Below are 21,135 nucleotides of genomic sequence, written 5' to 3'. Positions count from 1 at the left end.
TTTTAAGACATGAATGATTTTCTTACCTTCAGGGTATGATTCATCGTGACCTGAAGCCTGTGAATATTTTCCTGGACTCCAATGACCAGGTGAAGATAGGGGACTTTGGTCTCGCCACGATAGATGTCATCGTCAAGGTACAGATTCCTGATGAATGTTCTTTGGTTTCTGAAGTTAATTGATTTCATTTTTGCACACAGTGATTACAAAAGCAAATTACTGACTGTACACAAAATTGGAAACAGTGTATATATTCTTCGCAGAAAAGATGTCTCAACTGTATCAATTCAACTTTTTCACATGTTTGCACGGTGTTTATTCAGGCATATTCTCAAGGTATTATTCTTTGTTGACTGATGAAATTATCCTTTTTGTGAAGCCCTGAAACTGGGCAATCCAACCCATGCAATTTTGTATCCAAAATTAAATTAGAGACTTGCAGTTACACTGAAACTGCAGCAGAGGTATCATTGTGCTTACAGGCATTATCACTGGAGTTTTTCAACGACAGCAATCTCTCATGACATGTAGTACGATTGTTTCCTTTGGTCAGTCAGGATTACGTTTATTAGTATCTTTTACATGGCTGTGTTAGAACTTGCAGGTTGTGTCATCAAAAACTCTGAAAATCAGTCTTTGGTTCATTACAGAAAAGTGGCTTGCTGGACAGTGCCCTCTTGTCACTCAGCACTGGCGAGTTTGGGTCATCACGGTCAGGGACGTCCTTTGACAGTAAACTGACAGGGAATGTCGGCACTGCCCTCTATGTTAGCCCAGAGATGATGAAGGGAGGTAACAAGGCCAGCTACAATCAGGTAAACATGGATGAGAATGAGGGGAACTTCATGAGGAATGATTCTTGTTTCTAAGTTTCTATGACTTACATAACATGTTATTTGTACCATGGAGACAATCCATACTTACAGTTAGAAATGCTAGGATTTACATGTACTATGTCATGGAAATTATTTCCAGTATTTGACATGGTGAGAGATGCATGTATTTCTCATAGGTTATAATTTAGTGTATGTGTTGTTGGCAGAAAGGAAAACCTAGCAGCTCAACTCTGTGAGGAACAAATAGAAATCTAGGGCTTTAATGTGGAAATTTCTTTAATATCTGTGAAGTATTGTACAAAAGAAACTGTCTTTGCCTGGGGAAGCTTGGTTAGACTGAACTTGCCACAACTGGGTACTGATAATATATCTTCACTTTGAATCTTCTGTCATATTGTGTTTTTTAGAAAGTTGACATATACAGTCTGGGTATCATCTTCTTTGAGATGTGCTACAGACCTCTGGGCACAGGGATGGAAAGAGTAAAAATCCTCACCACTCTCAGACAAGAAGACGTGAAGTTCCCCGAGGACTTTGATGAACTTTCCAATCAGGTAAAAAGTGTTAATGTAACCAAAGATTCAGGTGTTAGCTGGCAAACGTTGGAAAGCTCTACATACAATAAATAGCCAGGTGGTAGAGGTTGTAACCTTGGTAATAAGACTCACAAGCTACAAGAACATTCCATCTTGTGACTGCATTGATGTTGAAGGCAAATAAAAATACAAGCAAAAAAAAGCAAATATAAACAAACGAATAAAATAAAGCTACATGTAGACTTTATCGAAAAAGGCATCATTTTCCCACTGCATAGATTATCGCATACTAATGTGGAATTTCATTCTGGCTTTTATGTAACTAACTTATATTTTGTGTAATATGTGGTAGTTTGAAGGTGCAGTATGCACAGTTCTATTTTCCTGGATGTGGTGACCTTATTTATTTTCTTTGTTTATTTGAATGGTGTTTTACACCATTCTGCTCTTCATGTATAAACTAAGCACTTATATTTTGTGTAATATGTGGTAGTTTGCCATACTCACCATACTCAAGGATGTTTCCTTTATGGTGGCCAGTATTATAGGGGGAGAAAGCCGGGCCCAGGGGAAACTCACAACACATTCGCAGGTTGCTGACAGACTGACCTTGATAAAATGAAACCTTTATTTAGGATAGTAATAGTTGGCTTGTTCTAATATCATAGGTTAGATATTATGATATATTCAATGTATTTACTTGTTAAAAATTAACAAGAAAAAATGCATTTTTGAAGGCAATAAGAAAGTAAAAAAAAAAAGGTCAAAAAATGTTACTGTTGTTCCTAAATCAGCTGATCCAAAAAAAGAGGCAGATCTCAAAATCTCTTTTATAATAACTGATTTCCAGCATACTCAGCATTCAGATGTAAGTTTGTTGTGTTTCAAGGCTAAGGTTTTGCGGCTTTTGCTGAACCATGACCCCTCACAGAGGCCCTCCTCCCAGGAACTGTTACAGTCCGATTACCTCCCTCCTCCGCTCATGGAGGAGGCGGAACTTAACGAGGTGCTGAGGTCCACGATATCCAACCCTCAGAGCAAGACGTACAGGCACATGATCAGTGCCATGCTCTGCCAGCCTGTTAACCCTGCCACAGATCTCACATATGACATGGATGACAGAAAGGTGAGAGTGGATAATTTGTATCAATTGGAAAATCACTGAACATGTAGTTTTTGAAATTTGTATGACAAGTATGACATGACATGACATTGATGGTGTTGTCTCAGCAAATATCATTAAGTGGTTTTTCTTTTTTTTTGTATTTCTCAGATGTTGTTGTCCCAGCAAATATAACTTACATAGTATAAGTGTTTTCTGATATATTTCTGTGATGATGTTTTTTTATGTTTTTCTCAGATGGTGTTTTTCTCGACTATTTCTCAGTTGGTGTTTTTTTGAGTATTTCTGAGGTGGGGTTTTCTTGTATCTTTGTCAGATGGTGTTTTCTCAGAAAGCGGCCCTCATCCAGCAGCAGGTGTGTGACAGCCTGACCCATGTGTTCCAGAGACATGGTGCGGTCAGATTGGCCACGCCCTTGCTAATCCCCCGATCGAGCTCTGCTGATCCCACTGACCAGCACGTCTACCTGATGGACCATAGTGGTGGGGTGGTCAGTCTCCAGTATGATCTCAGGGTAAGTGGTTTCTTATTGACATACATGTTTATGTAATACGTACATGTAATTGCTTATGTCAGGAGGGTATTCAGGTGTCCCATACCGGTGTTTGGGGTTTCCTTCAGGCTTTCCATAGTTTCCATCACCCATATAGCTGACCTCTGTCGTATGAGTGAAATTCAGACAGAGCTGTCTTGTACAAGGCATTTTACAGCCAGTGGAGATGGTGCATAAAAAACATAACTGAAACCACAGCTGTACCACCCTTGAGCTCATTTCCATGTGCACCGGAATGGACAAAACAGATTTATGAATTGGCCATGAAGCTTAATGCTCTGGACACTTCTGCATAAGTGTGATTCAGCCTCAAGAGTCCTGTCAAGAAGCTATTAAGGTGCTTAGTTTTCTCCCACAGACAAACCACAAAACTTTCATGTAAGTTCAATATTCTTGGATTCGGTGTAAACGGACAAAAATATATATATTCATATATCATTGCATCAGGTGCCATTTGCGAGATATGTGGCCAGAAATAACATACATTCCATGAAGCGTTACTTCATCGACCATGTGTACAGAGAGAAGAAACCATCTGGGTTACACCCCAAACAGCTGACAGAGTGTGCATTTGACATTGTTAGTACCACGCCAGGCAGGTAAGCAGTCTCTATAAGTTTGCAATATACCTGTGTATTGTGTGATTTATAGCCACAGGAAAGGTAATTTTATCCCCGATAATAATTGCACTAAATGTTGGATGATCACCAAGACACTGAAGTGAACTGTGTTTCTAATATTCTTTCTATCTTCTTTACTAAGCAATATTAGAATTTTATGTGTACTACTGTATTGTGTTAAATAGCAGGTACATATAGGGGAGTGGAGGACATGTACGAGAGTAGGGGACATGTACGAGAGCAGGGGGCACGTACGAGAGTAGGGGACATGTACGAGAGTAGCGGACACGTTCGAGAGTAGGGTGCACTTATGAGAGTAGGGGACATGTACGAGAGCAGGGGGCACGTACGAGAGTAGGGGACATGTACGAGAGTAGGGGACATATACGAGAGCAGGGGGCACATACGAGAGTAGGGGACATGTACGAGAGTAGGGGACACGTTCGAGAGTAGGGGGCACGTACGAGAGTAGGGGACATGTACAAGAGTAGGGACATGTACGAGAGAAGGGGACACGTTCGAGAGTAGGGGGCACGTACGAGAGTAGGGGACATGTACGAGAGCAGGGGGCATGTACGAGAGTAGGGACATGTACGAGAGTAGGGGACATGTACGAGAGTAGGGACATGTACGAGAGTAGGGGACATGTACGAGAGAAGGGGGCGCATACAAGAGTAGGGGCATGTACGAGAGTAGGGGACATGTACGAGAGTAGGGGACATGTACGAGAGCAGAGGGCATGTACGAGAGCAGGGGGCATGTTAAAGAGTAGGGGACATGTACGAGAGTAGGGGACATGTACGAGAGTATGGGACATGTACGAGAGTAGGGGACATGTACGAGAGAAGGGGGCGCATACGAGAGTAGGGGACATGTACGAGAGTAGGGGACACGTACGAGAGAAGGGGGCACGTACGAGAGAAGGGGGCACGTACGAGAGAAGGGGGCACGTACGAGAGTAAGGGGGCACGTACGAGAGTAGGGGGGCACCGTACGAGAGTAGGGGGCACGTGCGAGAGTAGGGGGCACGTACGAGAGTAGGGGGCACATAGGAGAGTAGGGGACACGTAAGAGAGAAGGGGACATGTTCGGGAGAAGGGGACATGTACGAGAGTAGGGGACATGTACTGTGACTGCAGTACTCTGAGTTCCAGATGGATTTTGATTAGGCTATAAAATTTGTGTTTAGCTCAAAGAGAAAAGCATATGTAAGCAGGCCTGGTATGTGCAGTAACAAAAATAAACATTTCTATTTTAATATTAGTAATACTTTACTTCAAATGTGGAATACATATATGCAGATTTGATATACTCTGTATAAGTCTGGATTATTAAAGTTACATTACTGTACAGCATACTGTGACGCTACCAGCCACATGTTCACTGTACAATTTGTTTTCTTCCTGCCCAGTTTTATTCCTGATGCTGAGATCCTAGAAGTGGTTCAGGAAATTATCACAGAGTTCCCTCCCCTTCAGGTAATCTTCACTCTTATTAAAACTTGTAGAATATGCAGTTTGACATCACACATCTGTGCAATTAGTCATGGACTGGTCATGACTTACAAATTATTCATGGACAATGCATGGGCATTATGGGTAGTATTAATAATGGCAATTCCCTCAAATATCACTTCATTCATGTACGGTACCTAGTCTTTTGATGTTTGACATGTTTTTTAATTAATAATGGTATTAAACTCAAATTGTGATTCTTTATGTATATAGCCAGAGTAGCATTTCATTATTAAAGGATCAAAACTATCATTTCTTTTTCTAACACTGTCAATAGGGTATTAAAGCATTGATGCAGTCGTGAAGTAATGTGTTAAATGAATTTTGCTATTCTTTTATTTCCCTATATGTGACGCTATATCCTGGTGATGATTGTTTTCTATATGACTATCTGACATTATTTGGTGTGTTTCAGAGCCGTAACTACTACATACGTGTGAACCACACTCTGCTGCTCCAGGCTATTCTCAGTCACTGTGGTATCACTGAGGACAAGCACGAGGAAACTCTACTCCTGGTCCAGGACATACTGGTATTACTCTCATCTTACTCTTTATTGGACGGCTGGTTAGAGCAAGGCAACATGACTGGTTGGCCTGGTGTCAGTATAATGTGACTGCATGTGGTGTCATGTCTGGTGTCTTCGGCATCAAGCTTCAGTGGCGGCAGCACTTTTGTGGTGTAGACCTTGCCATAAGTATTCACACCTAATGACTCCTCATAGTCAGATGACTGAAAACTTGTTAAGTACAACGTTAAACCCCAAGCCTACATACATACTCTTTATTAATCTGGGCCAAGTTTCCTGAATGTTTATGTGAACTTAGGTTTTTTACCATACTTACCACAGTTCTTACAGTTGGCGACTTACATAAATTGTATAGTTCAGTGTGTTTTTCAAAGTATCACTCAGGTATTTCTTATCAGAAAAACTTACTAGTAATTCCATCTAAAGTTTCATTTTATGGCCCTTACATGCTCCTGAAAGTGCATTTTTACATACCAAGCTTTTAGTGAAACACAGAAAGTAAACTTGAATGGAACTTTTTTGGCTTTGAGATTTAGTCCCACTCAAAATACCAGTACCTGGTTAGCAGAAGTTTTCTGCTAACATGTGTATAACACACAGATTTCGGCATAGATTTGTGTTTTAGATTCAATAACTTTCTCCGTGATCATTTTCATCCCAGGTAAAACTGGTCTAGAAATGAAAGTACAAACATGGACAAATAATTCAATAATTAATTAAGAGCTTTCCTGTAGAGATGTTGCTTTGTTTTTCGTACTTTTACCAAAATAATATCAGATTTGCATGGAAAACTTTCTTGACAATCTCACTCCATGTGTCCGGCCACCAAACCCTACAGAACATTTCTTCTCTCTCTTATTACTAGCTGGACAAGCAGAAGAAGCCAGAAGCACGCAAGATCCTTTGTGACTTGTCCATGAGTGAACACCTGGCAGGCTTACTGATAGAGCTGCTAGAGTTTGAGGGGTCATTGGCCAAAGTGTCCAGTAAACTGAGATGTATCACCAAGACTAAGGGAGAGGTGAGACCAGACTCAGTTTGAGCAGTTAAATTCATTTCTTTATTTATTTACGGAGGATTTCTAAGAACCAATGTCCACTAAGGCGGTTTACAGCACAAATGTTCGTATGAATATTTATATGCTATGATATGTAATAGCAGAGGTACATGTAGAAAGTATGATACAATATGTGAGGTACAATACAGTGTTCATAAAACTATATGCAGAAGAGATAGCAAAACAACTTATCACAACACCTAAAGTACATGTGACCAAGGGGTTAGTGTGCTAGCATAATGCAGTGACTCGGGAGCCTCTCACCAATGTGATTGCTGTGACTTCAAGTCCAGCTCATATTGGCTTCCTCTTCAATGGTGAGAACCTCTGCCAGCAACCTTTGGATAGTCGTGGATTTCACCAGGGCTTTTCCAGTTTTCTCTTACCATAATGCTGGCTGGCATTGTGTAAGTGAAATATTCTTGAGTATCACATAAACACCAGTTAAATAAATAAATAAAATACATGCATGTTTGGTTAGCACGTGTTTGCGCGGGTGATGGGATGGATAGCTTGATAACTAATTGTCTATAAGCTTTTTGATCATTCACTGGCTGATATATGCTGATGTAAATCTTCAAAGAAAAGTTTGCTATCTTCTGAAGTTTATATTTTGAGATCTGTTTATTAGTAGTGAACATTTTGGGCTCTGTTTGAATAATGGGGACACCATGTGAAACAACTGAGTCAGTGATGTAACCATGATATTTTGTCCTCTTACAGGCTGGCTCATTGGCTAAGCAAGGCCTTCATGAGATTGACATGGTGCTAAATCATGCTCATATGCTGGGGATGAAAATGAAGGTAAAACCACTTGATACCAACAACACAAAGTAACTTTTGTACATTTATAGATGTTATTATTTCCTTAATAGTGGATTTTTGTACATTTTTTTCCTTCCCTAGCTCGCCTGTAAGAGACAAGGAGAGGTATTGTCAGAGGGGAATCAGATGTCATCGCTGGCGGTGGTGGTGATGTTGTCCAGTTTGGTTAAAGTTTTTGGCCAATCATAAGGTTACAATGACCACCCATAGTACACAGATAGCCAATCGTGTGTTTTACCACCGCAATTTACAACCCCATAACATAGAAAGTCACTGCTCTGCAATCCTTATGCATACAATAAACACTCATAGCTGTGACAGTATAATAACTTTGACCTTTCTTGTGGATTTAATGACAAGATAGGAACACTATCTGAATTGGAGAATAATATCTGTGTATGACAGTGTCAGTCATTCTACTTTAATTTGGTTAAAAGATCATTATTTGAATGTATCACATGACTTGAACATTATGCAATTTTACAAACTGCTCAGTCAAGCCAGGGACAGGTATTCCCTGAATGCCTTGTTGTTTAAAGCGGCAATGATGCAATGATGATGCTATGGAGTGATCTTGTAACATGACTTTATCTTTGCCAGCATACTAATAGGGCTGCCTCACTGGAAAGCAATTGTGCAGACAGCAGACTTGATGGTCAGCTACTCTAAATGACCTAAAATTTCGCCCACAAAAGTGCATTTTTAGGGGTTAATAAATGTCACAGAAAATTTTGTTTGGTACTGAAACTTTTTCCAGTGAACTATCATCCCACGTTCCGAGCAAAACTCAAAACACCTGCTAGAATCAATAGAACTGTCAGAATGAGGAAAAATGGGCAAGTCATGGACGAAATTTATGGTTATATAGGGTAGCTCCCAGTGCATTGATAGCTGGAGAAACAGTACTTGTCCTATCCTACGCATGGATGGACAACTTTATTGTCTTTATCATGGCCAGATCGTGACCCCATTGTGATGACACTTTTGTTTATACAGTAATACTGTTTTGTACTGTCTTTCATGTAACTTCCTGGATTTTGTTTTGATAGGATATTGTCACGTTGGGCCTACATTTCAACTGCCAGCAGTATTCTGGAGTTGTGTTCCAAGTGATGTCAGATGTCCGCAGAAAGAAACGTGTTGTGGCAGACATCTTGGCAGCTGGTGGACGTTACAATAAAATGGTAAGAAAAACTTTGGAAGTAAAATACTGTGTAATGTGCATGTTGAGTGAATAAGCAAAAATCATTTTCAGTGGAGTTTGAATTTTGTTGGATTTCAACCATTAAATTGTTTTAAGATATCTAAAGAGGAATTGCAAAAGTACAATTGTGTGTTTACCAGTAACAGTCACAGGCATCAGTGAAAACATGTTGGGTTTGATATATTGCAGATTTCCCAGTTCCATACCCCGATGTTGACTGATACCTCCACTGTCCAGCATGGTGTCGGTGTAAGTGTGGCATTTGACAAGGTTGTCAATGCCATGATTGAGTACCAGGAGGTATGGAAACTCACTTTAGCCTCCAATCTGTATAGGAATTTGTTTGAAAAAAAATGACCTCATCTATTCAACTGAAGTATGGTGATGTTCTAATTGTGATATGGTTTTAACTGTAATATGGCCTTATTCATACGGAAGTATGGTCTTATTCTATCTGTAATGTGGCCTTATTCATACTGTAGTATAGCCTTATTCTATATATAATGTGGCCTTATTCACAACGAGGTATGGCCTCATTCTTACTAAACTACACATATGGCCTCATTCTGACTGAAGTATGGCCTCATTGTTACTGAAGTATGGCCTCATTCTGACTGAAGTATGACCTCATTCTAGCTGAAGTATGGCCTCATTCTGACTGAAGTATGACCTCATTCTAACTGAAGTATGGCCTCATTTCTAACTGGTATGGCCTCATTCTAACTGAAGTATGGCTTATTCTTACTGTAATATGGCCTTGTTCTAACCATAATATGGCCTTGTTCTGACTATCATATGGCCTTGTTCTAACTGTGATATGCTTTATTCTTACTGAACTACATGTACATCCTCATTCAGACTGAAGCATGGCCTATTTTAAACTGAAGTATGGCCTCATTCTATCTTTAATATGGCCTTATTCACACCGAAGTATGGCCTCATTCTATCTGTAATATGGCCTTGTTTTAACTGTAATATGGCTTCATTCTTACCGAACTACACATATGGCCTCATTCTGACTGAAGTATGGCCTCTTTCTGACTGAACTGTGGCCTCATTTTGTCTGATATATGGTCTCATTCTGACTGAAGTATGGTCTCATTGTAACTGAAGTATGGCCTCATTCTGACTGAAGTATGGTCTCATTGTAACTGAAGTATGGCCTCATTCTGACTGAAGTATGGTCTCATTGTAACTGAAGTATGGTCTCATTGTAACTGAAGTATGGCCTCATACTAACTGAAGTATGGCTTATTCTAACTAAAATATGGCCTTGTTCTAACTGTAATATGCTTCATTCTTACTGAACTACTTGTACGGCCTCATTCAGACTGAAGCATGGCCTCATTTTAACTGAAGTATGGCCTCATTCTGACTGAACCGAGGCCTCATTCTGACTGAAATATGGCCGCATTCTAACTGAAGTATGGCCACATTCTGATTGAAATATATCTGATTCTTATAACTGAAGTGCATGTATGGTTTTACTTTACTTGAAATACTGTACTGTAATAAGTATACTGCTATATACTCAGTAAGATTAAAAAAAGATATGCTACAGGACAAGCCCATTATTCATGACGCAGTGCTACAGTAGTCTCCTTTTTACTTAATGAAACATGAAAAAACTAGGACTCTGTCTGAGGAAAAATAATACATGTATATGTGGATACAACTTTATGAACCCATGGAATTTTGTGTCTTACAATTTTGGTAAAGTTTATGTGGTGTTTTAAACTTTTACAATCAAATCTTATGGTCATGTCAGTCATTCATTTTGTTTCAGCCTCAAAGTGCCAGTGACATTTTGGTGTGTACTATTGGACATAAAGCCATGCTAAAGGAGAGATTGAATGTGGTCAGAGACTTGTGGTCAGCAGGTCTAAGGGCTGAGGTCTTGTATGAGGCTCTACAGGTCAGTCTGATGTGGTCAGATGTGCTGTCAGCATGAATTAACATTTACATGTAATTAGGTGTCCTTGAATATCTATTCCATTTATATGTTGACAGCAGTAGTGAAATGGACACCATGGTGTTGTTGAAATATTGCTGACATGGAAGTAAACCATACTTAAATCTGAAACATTGAATTCTCTAGTCTCTGTGAGGTGCACTGTATTTGCTCTCATTCGTATTTTACCTAGAAGGATGAAGAAACAGAGAATAACACTATTTGTCTTTTACAGACACTTGAAGACATTCAGGAGAGGTGTAAGACATTGTCTATATCACACATTGTGATTCTTAAAGATTCAGAAACTGGGCATGTCAAGGTAAGACAAATAAGGCAGACAAAACAAAAACATAGATGAAACAGTTGTGTGTTAAAAGTTTTAAATGGCCATGTTTTGGTGATAATCACATACATGTGTATGTTAGTGAATAGTCTCAGATCCTACAACCTAAAGGCATGTAAACCTGTATTAAATTATAGAATTAAATCCGTCCGTCCATCCATCCATCCATCCGTCCGTCCGTCCATCCATCCATCCATCCACTTCTTCGTAAAACATTCTGCTGACATTTTTTGGATGCCTGGAGCCAGGTTTGCAAAACTTGCACGTCAGGTACACTCAGGCATTAGGAAGAACACTGTTCATTTTTTGTAAAATTGGTCCCTTTTTTCAAGGTCATTGGAGTCATTGAGGTTATATTTTGTGACAGGTTTGTAAACTTGTACCACATGTACATGTCTGTGGGCTGATTTCACCAGGACTCTCTCAATTTTTTCACCCATAAACCTGACCATCACACAAAATAGATATTCTTGGGTTCAGGATAAAACACAAGTCAAATAAATAAGGGAAAATATTATAAATAAAACTACATGTGGGGCTACATGTAATTAAACTTGGGCCGGGTATAATTTGAGTTTGTTCATTACAGGTAAGGTCTGTGGAGAAGGATAAGGTGACAGAGAAGAAAGTGAACACCACAGACCTGGTGGATTACCTACACCAGAAGCTGAGAGCCTCAAGATTGTAAGAGCTATTTCTGACACCTTGCCTCACATGTCTCAATGCATGTACATGTATATCGTAACTCATTGTATTGTCTACATGTATGTAGATGACCATGCAAAATGGAGCATCAGAGAAGGAATCGTCGTGGGTTTTTCTGAATTACTGCAAAATACGAAGAAATATTTTGTTTCAAGGTATTAGAAATAATGGATGTAAAACTGCGAGTTTTCCCATTTTTTGACCTTAATTTTTATTAAGTAATTAAGTTATGTAGTAATAGAACTTCATATTGCTAGTAAACAACAGTTGAATGCATTACAAAAGGTTTGGTAGCCCAGTGTTGTACAAGTTGTTGTTGTTGTTTTCCCCCTCTCAGAGAAAATGGAGAAGGCTCTCAGACCAGCAGTGGGAAAAGTTCCTACCCACCAACCAGTCAAAACAGTGGCGACTCAGTCCACATCCAATCAGCTTCTGGGACCAGTAGCAGCAGCGTCAACAACTTCTCATCATTCAATTTCACATACATCCCTGATGAGCACAAGACCAAACAAACGCAGAACATGAAGAAGAAATATGAAACTCAGGTAGGAGTCGGGTGGTTTGATCTTACAGCAAAAATGTATACAAGTATTTATTACAACTGAGTTAGCCTAAACTGAATAATCCTAAATATTAATTGAAAATTTCATGGATTTTGTTTAGGTTAGGTGTTATAGTTGAAATGAATTGTACATAAAGAAATAAGATTTATTTGGTCAAAAATTATGGTCATGGTCATGAATTTAACCAAATCATGAACATAGCATGTTGGTATAAGATTGTTGACGTGTAATCATGGATTGAAGATTTGCTCTTTTCTGGATGAAGTTGTATATAAGCTTCGGTTTTGCTGATACTGTCCCGTAACTGAACTGGTCTTGATAATAACAGTGTCTTCTTCAGCATTCATGTTTTACTGAGTGACAAGTTTCACTTTATCCCTGTTACAGATTTTTGCCCGACTGACCCCCCACTTTGGTTGGATGTGGGGTAAGGTGGTGACAGAAGTAATTGCCCTAGATCTGGGTGCCCCTGTACTGAGGAGTATCTCGGGATATCTCAATGTAAGACACTTTAGCTGTGGATTTACAAGTAAACTACCTGTAGGACACCATGGGCCACTTGGCCTACTTTCACGAAACATCTTATATTAATTTTGTGTAACATAACATAAAGGTCACATGTGTACGTGGGAAGGCCTGGCAGCAACCTGCGGATGGCCGTGGGTTTCCCCCGGGCTCTACCCAGTTTCCACCCACCATAATGCTGGCCCCGTCACATAAGTGAAATATTCTTGAGTACGGCGTAAAACAACAATCAAAAAAAAATAAAAAATAAAGGTCACATGTGTTTTGTAAATACTGGGCACAGGATCTAATTCCTGATGTACCTGCCAGAGATCGGCGTTTTACTCTGGACACTCTTGTTTCCCTAGCCCATAAACTTGACTGCCATCATATATGTGAAAAAATTCTTGAGCACAGGATCAAACACAAATCAAATTAACAAATAGATTGAACAAGAAGTATATCGATTACACTGAGTAAGGACTGTTGTTAATGGACAGGTTAGCAATCACTGTCAGTAAGGACTGTTGTTAATGGACAAGTTAGCCATCTCTCTGAGTAAGGACTGTTGTCAATGGACAGGTTAGCGATCACTCTGAGTAAGGACTGTTGTTAATGGACAGGTTAGCGATCACTCTGAGTAAGGACTGTTGTTAACGGACAAGTTAGCGATCACTCTGAGTAAGAACTGTTGTTAATGGACAGGTTAGCGATCACTCTGAGTAAGAACTGTTCTTAACGGACAAGTTAGCGATCACTCTGAGTAAGGACTGTTGTTAACGGACAGGTTAGCGATCACCCTGATTAAGAACTGTTGTTAATGGACAGGTTAGCCATCACTCTAAGTTTAATCCTGTATATGACATGTGGGATTGTAGCTTGAAGGCACAGAGGCAGAGTTCCAGGAGAGTGTCAGCGCTGTTATGGAAAGGTATGTTGTTGACCAGGATGTTCTCAGTCATTGTATTCAGTGAAATGTTATGTGGTTACAATAAATCATTGAAAATCTATTTTAGTATGGTAGTTTATGATGTTGTTGGAGAGGTCATCACCTGTACGTATACATAAATCAGTTCATTACATTACACTTCAGGGCTCAATTGTTGGAAAGTGTCCTAGCTAATACTGGTATTAAGTCATTTTTTTCAGATTATTCTGCAGCCAAAGCAGTTGTTTAAAGTCAGTGTGTAACAGCATTTAGTTCATACTGAATATACTGCTGCACAAAGCTTTTTGGGCTAAGTACTATACTGAAGACTTGGCTTAAAGCTAAATCTGGCATTAAGTCAGATTAGTCTTAATCTAGAACAGTTTTGAACAATCACACCCAGGATACATGACAAACCAGTAGCTGTTGATAGAACAAGTTCCTATACATATAATTCAGATTTTAATGTTTTACAATCTATGATATGGTCACTGAGGGGGTCTCCGTGGCTCAGTTGGTTAGCGTGCTAGCGCAGCGTAATGACCCAGGAGTCTCTCACCAATGCGGTTGCTGTGAGTTCAGCTCATGCTGGCTTCCTCTCCGGCTGTACGTGGGAAGGTCCTAGCAACCTGCGGATGGTCGTGGGTTTCCCCCGGGCTGTGCCCTGTTTCCACCCACCATAATGCTGGCCGCCGTCGTATAAGTGAAATATTCTTGAGTACGGCGTAAAACACCAATCAAATAAATAAATAAATATGGTCACTGATTAGCTTAGGAAAGATGTTACAACCTCAAAATGTTACTTGGCTGTAATATTTTCTGTAATATTAGGTCTAAATTCATACAACTGGTGGCTAATTATCTGGGTATGACCCAACTTCAGAATATCTCCTTTTGTGGTTTTTGGTTTCCAGGGCAAATCAGCAACAGACATGTTAGAGAACCTTTGCCTTTAAATATAACCATGTTATTTTTATTTATCTGATTGCAGTTTTACGCTGTTCTCAAGAATATTTCACTTTTACATGGACCACAACAGGTAGTATTATGGTGATATGAAACCGGACAGAGCCCCTCGGGGGTGGGAAACCCATGACCATCTGCAGGTTTCTGCAAGACCTTCCCAAATACCGGTCACCGGAAAGAAAGTCAGCATAAGCTACTGGGACCACGGAGTATAAGTGTACTATGTTTTCTGTTTCCTTTACATGGTTTGGTGTTTTTGATTACAGACAACCACGTTACAGAAAATACCTCACCTATGTAATTGACCATATACATGACCTAAAATTTACCAATGAGAGAAAGTAAGTGTATTTCCTACTGAGCAGATTTTGTCTATTACAATGTAAAGATGCTGAATATGCACTGGTTTAATACAGTTTATAAAACTTCATCTAAACCTGTAAGTGAAGAAATGTTAATCTGATCATACTTCTTCAGAGAAATTTATAACAACTCATGTTAAACTTTTGATGAACAGGTTTTATTGGATTGTTTTATTTAAACCTTGATTTATCTTTGTTTTCGCAATGCCTTTTGTGTGACAGATGGGCTGTAATGAACTAAGCCTTTTAGAATGTGAGAAAAGAAAGAGGCTGAACACAAATGCATATTGTAAGAATGGTAAAATAGCTATGAACTGGCTGATTGATATTTGTCATAAATTGCTATAATAATAATAATAATAAAGGAAACTACAATTACTAAAAAATGCTTGGAATTTTTTAATAGAATGAAAGGTAAGTACAATAACTGAAAAATACCTGTAATTTTTTTTCTTCTCTTTTCCAGAACGTGTGTGATAATTTTGTACGGCATCAAAGATGACAGTTTTAAGCTGTTGGGCTGATCTGAGTTTTTATGTACGATAGCACGACGGGAGAGAAATTTGTAAAGATTTCTAGTCATTTTAGTTTGTATCATCTTACACAAATATGTTCTCTACACAGCAATTTTATGTGCATTATGGACTGTTTCTTTTACTCTGGAAAATGACTTGTCTCATTCAGTCCAGGATGACATGGATATATATTTAATATTCATTCTTCATGTTTGTTGTGTTGTTTAGCTTTCCATGTCTGTGGATTGAAAAGTTATTTTTGGGTTTAACCATTTCTTAAATGTTACAGTCTATAGTTGTCTGCAGCTCAGGTATGTATGAATATCTTATATCTTATTTTATTTCTCTGCTTTCAAAAAGGGTCAGTACATATATTAAAAAACAAACGTAAGATGACTCTTTATTTCAGAATGTGTGGAAGTAGACACTGAAATGATAATAAATATGAGAAATTATAATTCCCTTGATGCAATACTGATGACACATTATCTCATGTAAGATGACAAATTATCTCAGATTGTGTGGAAGTAGACAATGAAATGATAATAAATATGAGAAATTAGAATTCACTTCAATAATACTGATGACATCATCTCATGTATGATGACATGTTGTCTCAGATTGTGTTGAAGTAGACACTGAAATGATAGTGAATATGAGAAATTAGAACTTACTTTACTCAATTCTGATGACATGTTATCTCATGTAAAATGACACATTATCTCATGTATGATGACATGTTGTCTCAGATTATGTTGAAGTAGACACTGAAATGATAATGAATATGAGAAATTAGAACTTACTTTACTCAATACTGATGACATGTTATCTCATGTATGATGACACATTATCTCAGAATGTGTTGAAGTAGACACTGAAATGATAATAAATGTGAGAAATTCACTTTACTCAATACTGATAATAGAGAATGGGCATAAGAAATTGTGATCTTAATATATATTTTTGTTAGATGTTCATCATAACCCAGCTTTTGGGAATTTTGACTGGGTCTTTCCACAAATCTCTTCGCGATGAAGCTGACATTTAGATTTTATTTTCTTTAAGTGAAATTAAATTGTAAAATAGTGGTGTTTTTCCAAACGGTGACGTCCATCACATCATCTGTTTTAGTTGTTTCTGCTAGAGATAGCAGCTTTGTGAAGAACTGCAGGAATAAAAAAAAAAGAATTGTTAAACTATTTTGAAAATTGTAAAACTATTTTTATTGCATTGACACAGACGAAAGAGTTAAGCTTAAAGGTATGTCCTGTGGTGTTTATAACTTATTTTGGAAAAAATACAAAGCAAATGCTTTTTTTGTATTTGTGTTTAAGTACTTGTATTTGTATACTGCTTGTTGAGCAATTACTATTTTGTTTCTTGCGTTTATGTAAACACATGTTGCTGGATATTTAAGTGATCACTTAGTGTATATTTACATGTATAATTAGAATTGGCAGTGTACAGTGTCAGGGATCGTATGAGGAAGATATTTGAACTCTTGTTTCATGAAGTTTTAATATCTGTTTTTCGAGTTTTACTTGCACTTCAGACAAGTAACAATTCTTGTTTAGTTTGTAAAGAACAGCAATAATTTGTTTTTTTAAGAGCTATTAAAAGTTTTGTTGTAAATTTGTTCAAGACTTGCCATTTTCACCTTGTCAGCTTGAGAAGCCTCTCTTACAATATGCATATACATACCTGGCCACAGACCCCCATTAATTTTCCCTAAGCGACAGTGTTAATGTTTAGCAATGTAGCTCAGTCCCGAACATTCCGTGGCCAATAAGCTTTGGTGCATATCTGGCCCAGCCTGTTAGAAAAAGCCATCATCACCACCTGTCTCCATGTGTCCTCTCGCCCAGAATTTCAAACTTTCATCATTAAAACTCATACCTGCCCAAAGTTTAGACAATTTCCATCATTTTGATATCAAGCATGCAAGACTTTACACCCTAAATCACACCTAAATTGTCCCGAAAAACGGAAGCTGTAATGGGGGTCTGTGGCCGCCATGTTTGTAAAATGACACAACCAAGGGACACAGACTGTGGTGACAGAAGCTCCTGAGAGTTATCTTCCCTGAATCTGTGGTCGGTGATAGTATAGAACTGTGATAACGACGAAAGGGATGTCCTACAGCTATTGTAAATGTCTTTCGTTCTGTAATTACCAGCTACGCTATATTTTTTGCCTGGGACTATTTTGTTGCTGTTCAAAGTTAACAGTTCTTTATTATAGACCTTCTTGATGTCAGACATGTATGAAAGTATTATATATGTACGCACCAACATGCCAAAAAAAGTGGGCAGTCGCATGTGTTCATTATATATTTTGTGAATCGTCTGGTTTTTACCTTTACTGACATTAAGTTTATTCATTGGTGTTTTACGTCAAATATTTCACGTACATAACGGTAGCCAGGTTTATCGATGGCTGAAATTAGACAGAGCCTGGAGTAAACCACAAAACCTCGGCAGCAGATGGACCGGCGGAAGCTTGATTCGAACCCACCAACTATTAGATACGTCCTATCTTTAAACATGGGCATGCTATTCATTTAATTATAGACACAAGTGGAAGACAACACGAATCCCATGTCGTATGTGGCAATGTTACGCCTGTTTTCCCTTAGAGAGGACTAGCACAGTCTTATGGCAGCCATTCTAGCGCAATGTCTTCATCCCAAGCCATATTAAGATGTCTGTCAAAATGCTGTGTGATGATGGCGTCATATGCAAATCCTCTATTACTTAATATTGTCATGTTTGATGTGGCTTGGCAGAGCCCATTTGTGCCTTTCCTCAAAACTATGCCCCATTTGTCAAAGGCCTATGCAGGCTCCTGTGACAACGAACTATCGGAATTATTCTGAAGTGGTTGTAATAATTGTATCACTTCCGCTCAAAGTTTAGATTCCTCTACAACAATTCTTTTTATTAGTGCTCTGTGCGTTTGATGTCCTTAATTAGGTTAAGCACTTAGTTCTATTTTTTTTCACCCCTGAGAATGTTTCGACACTATGGTGGTCACACTATGGTGGTCAGTTTTGCAGGAAAAGAAGAGTATGAGTATGACTAAACTGTATATGGTTCCTGTCGAGACTTCGGCAAATATTAACCTTCACTTGAGGACATCTTTAAGTCCTTCCAGTTAGACAAGAGAGTAGAGGAAATGTCTGTTGTAATGAAAACAGCTCTCACAGTTCTTATGTGGGTGGCGACTAATTCGGAAATAGTAATCTGCAACTACACATATTTACAACAATGACCTAAAAGCATTGCGACAAATTGAACAAAAGTCCAAGAAAATGGACTTTCTTCAACGGTACTGTATATTTGGAGACCACTGGATATTTTATTAGGTAGAAATCTCCCTGTTGATTTGGCTTATTCTGTTTTTCTGGCCAAATACGGATAAAGTAACTCTTAAAAGCCCCAAAGACTCCAAACACGCCGACGAGCTCGTGTGCTCGACAACCTCTATACCTCAAATAGCTCCAAAAACCTAGTATATCCTGCCGTCCTCACACCTACACCTGACGAGGTCTCGGACACTTTTTGAAGGCAATCAAAAGTCATCAGGAGTAAATTTCGTTCTCTTTATCAGCAAATTTCCGATCAGCAGATTGTTTCCGTCGGTGAGGTGAAGGGACCAATTACTGCGTGAAGAAGACTGTGGTAGGCTTGTCATGGGAGAACGACCATCGACGGACGATTATTCTCAATCACTTGTACCGTTTTTGCTCAAGATGGAATTCCTATTTAATACGCCATGCTCTGACTAATGAAGCCACTTCTTACTCTTTAAAGAGCACTTAATTCAGTCGGACAGTTTGGAATGCCATTTAGGCAAATAAAAACACACACCGGCACTCGAATATAGGACTTTTTTGGTTATATTCTGACATCTGTACAACACGTTGTAACATCGACGTCGAGTACATTTGTCGATAATTGAGTTACATCTGGAACTGTTTTTGCCTATAGCTATCAAACAACGATAGAAACCCGCATGCCTGCTATTGGACTTCTGTGTTGTGTAAATTGGGCGAGCAGAACCAAGTTATTATATGCTGAAGCTGTATTAATTTGTTCGTTTTTTTCTGACCGAGTTAAGGCAATACCGTGATAATCGTATTCGTATAGTTTGTAGGTCGAGGACTAGAACGGTAGTGTTCTGTAACTCGGTGATACATATTTAGTTTGCGGTTCTCGCGAGTTTTTTCCCGACGCTAAAGAAAAAAGAAATACATCCTTCATTATGACGGTTTGCCTTTTTAGCATTCAACTGTGTAAGTTCCTGTGTATTTTTCAATTATGCTTAATTCATTGCATGAATCCGTCTTAATTTCATATTTTATTTTGACTGACTGCTGATGTTCAGATGTCTGTTTTGACGCACATATGCAAGAACGGTGAATTGGTCCACACAAAGTAAACAATGCATTCAATATGGAGGCATGTACCTTGAGCTCAACACACCTTTAACGCACACCTATGAAGTGTAGATCTCAGCCTCGGCGTGTATCAAATTGTCCACTCACGGCAATGTTTACCAGTGTCTCCAGTTGGTCTTCCATAAGTAATCATTGCTTTGAGACCACTCCATGGTGTGTTTTTCGTCGACAGCTATAGACACATGCTCCAGTCCCGATAATTCAAATTTTGCTCATCAATTGAAGCAAGACATGAAAACGCTGCACAAAGATTTCTCGTGGGACATACATATCAGTGCCTTGACCTACACGTTTAGACCAGACCCTCCTCAACCATCCTCAAAGGCCCACCCAAATCACGCAATCCCTCCCCCCACCCGGCCCCTCCTCCTCCTGAATGAATGATTATGGCTTAACGCCACGTCGGCAATATTTCAGCCATACTGTGGCCAAAGTGCATTTCGATCAGATAATGAGAACATTCAAAATGATAATAAAGTAGACGAACATGTTTAAGATCAGTTAAAAGAACCAAAGCTGAAATAAAACGCATGATATTTCTATTACATATGGTATATATAACTTCTGAAAAATTTTATGTATATACATGTTTGTAGGACGAACAAGAATTTATGATATAGACCACTGGCCTTCAGCAATATACTTCAGCAATATGATAGTCCACATCAGCACGGGCTGCGTGCAAAGAGAGACCCTTTTGGCCCACTCAGGGTACTATACATTATCCACCGGAAAAAGAAAAATACGATCATGTTAAACCAAGGCATTTTCATTATGAATTTGTCATCCTTGTCGGGATTTCTTCAAAGCATAATTCGGATTCGTTAGCATTTCAATTTTCAGAGACAGCGCCAGAAGGAACACACCCCTTACAACAAGAAGTCAAATGGCGCGCCTGTAACACTGACAAATCTGACGCCATGAAGTGCCATAAAGGAACTAAAGGCATTATCATATTAATCAGTCACCTACATTTGCTGTGTAAAACAGCCTTTAGGTAATACCAATTTGTGACTAATTTTAATTTATGAATGTAAAC

At 38.8% G+C, this 21,135-nt stretch overlaps 1 protein-coding gene across 1 annotated transcript in view; it reads left to right on the top strand.

Moving 5' to 3' along the window:
- LOC135467940 (eIF-2-alpha kinase GCN2-like) overlaps positions 1–17,597 on the top strand; it is a 30,611-nt gene extending 13,014 nt beyond the window's left edge. Inside the window, exons 16-35 of the mRNA XM_064745878.1 lie at positions 33–137; positions 651–815; positions 1,244–1,390; positions 2,262–2,498; positions 2,812–3,009; positions 3,496–3,647; positions 5,080–5,146; positions 5,598–5,714; positions 6,577–6,732; positions 7,492–7,572; positions 8,643–8,777; positions 8,987–9,097; positions 10,584–10,712; positions 10,984–11,070; positions 11,684–11,778; positions 12,137–12,344; positions 12,750–12,863; positions 13,745–13,797; positions 15,027–15,101; positions 15,589–17,597. Of these exons, the coding sequence (XP_064601948.1) occupies positions 33–137; positions 651–815; positions 1,244–1,390; positions 2,262–2,498; positions 2,812–3,009; positions 3,496–3,647; positions 5,080–5,146; positions 5,598–5,714; positions 6,577–6,732; positions 7,492–7,572; positions 8,643–8,777; positions 8,987–9,097; positions 10,584–10,712; positions 10,984–11,070; positions 11,684–11,778; positions 12,137–12,344; positions 12,750–12,863; positions 13,745–13,797; positions 15,027–15,101; positions 15,589–15,646 (2,490 nt within the window). The 3' untranslated portion in view covers positions 15,647–17,597. The remainder of the gene's footprint in view (positions 1–32; positions 138–650; positions 816–1,243; positions 1,391–2,261; positions 2,499–2,811; positions 3,010–3,495; positions 3,648–5,079; positions 5,147–5,597; positions 5,715–6,576; positions 6,733–7,491; positions 7,573–8,642; positions 8,778–8,986; positions 9,098–10,583; positions 10,713–10,983; positions 11,071–11,683; positions 11,779–12,136; positions 12,345–12,749; positions 12,864–13,744; positions 13,798–15,026; positions 15,102–15,588) is intronic.
- Positions 17,598–21,135: the final 3,538 nt, after the last annotated feature.

The sequence above is a fragment of the Liolophura sinensis genome, chromosome 6 (genome assembly GCF_032854445.1).
Source record: "Liolophura sinensis isolate JHLJ2023 chromosome 6, CUHK_Ljap_v2, whole genome shotgun sequence".
Lineage (NCBI taxonomy): Eukaryota > Metazoa > Mollusca > Polyplacophora > Chitonida > Chitonidae > Liolophura > Liolophura sinensis.
This window is presented reverse-complemented; position numbering and strand designations above follow the sequence as displayed.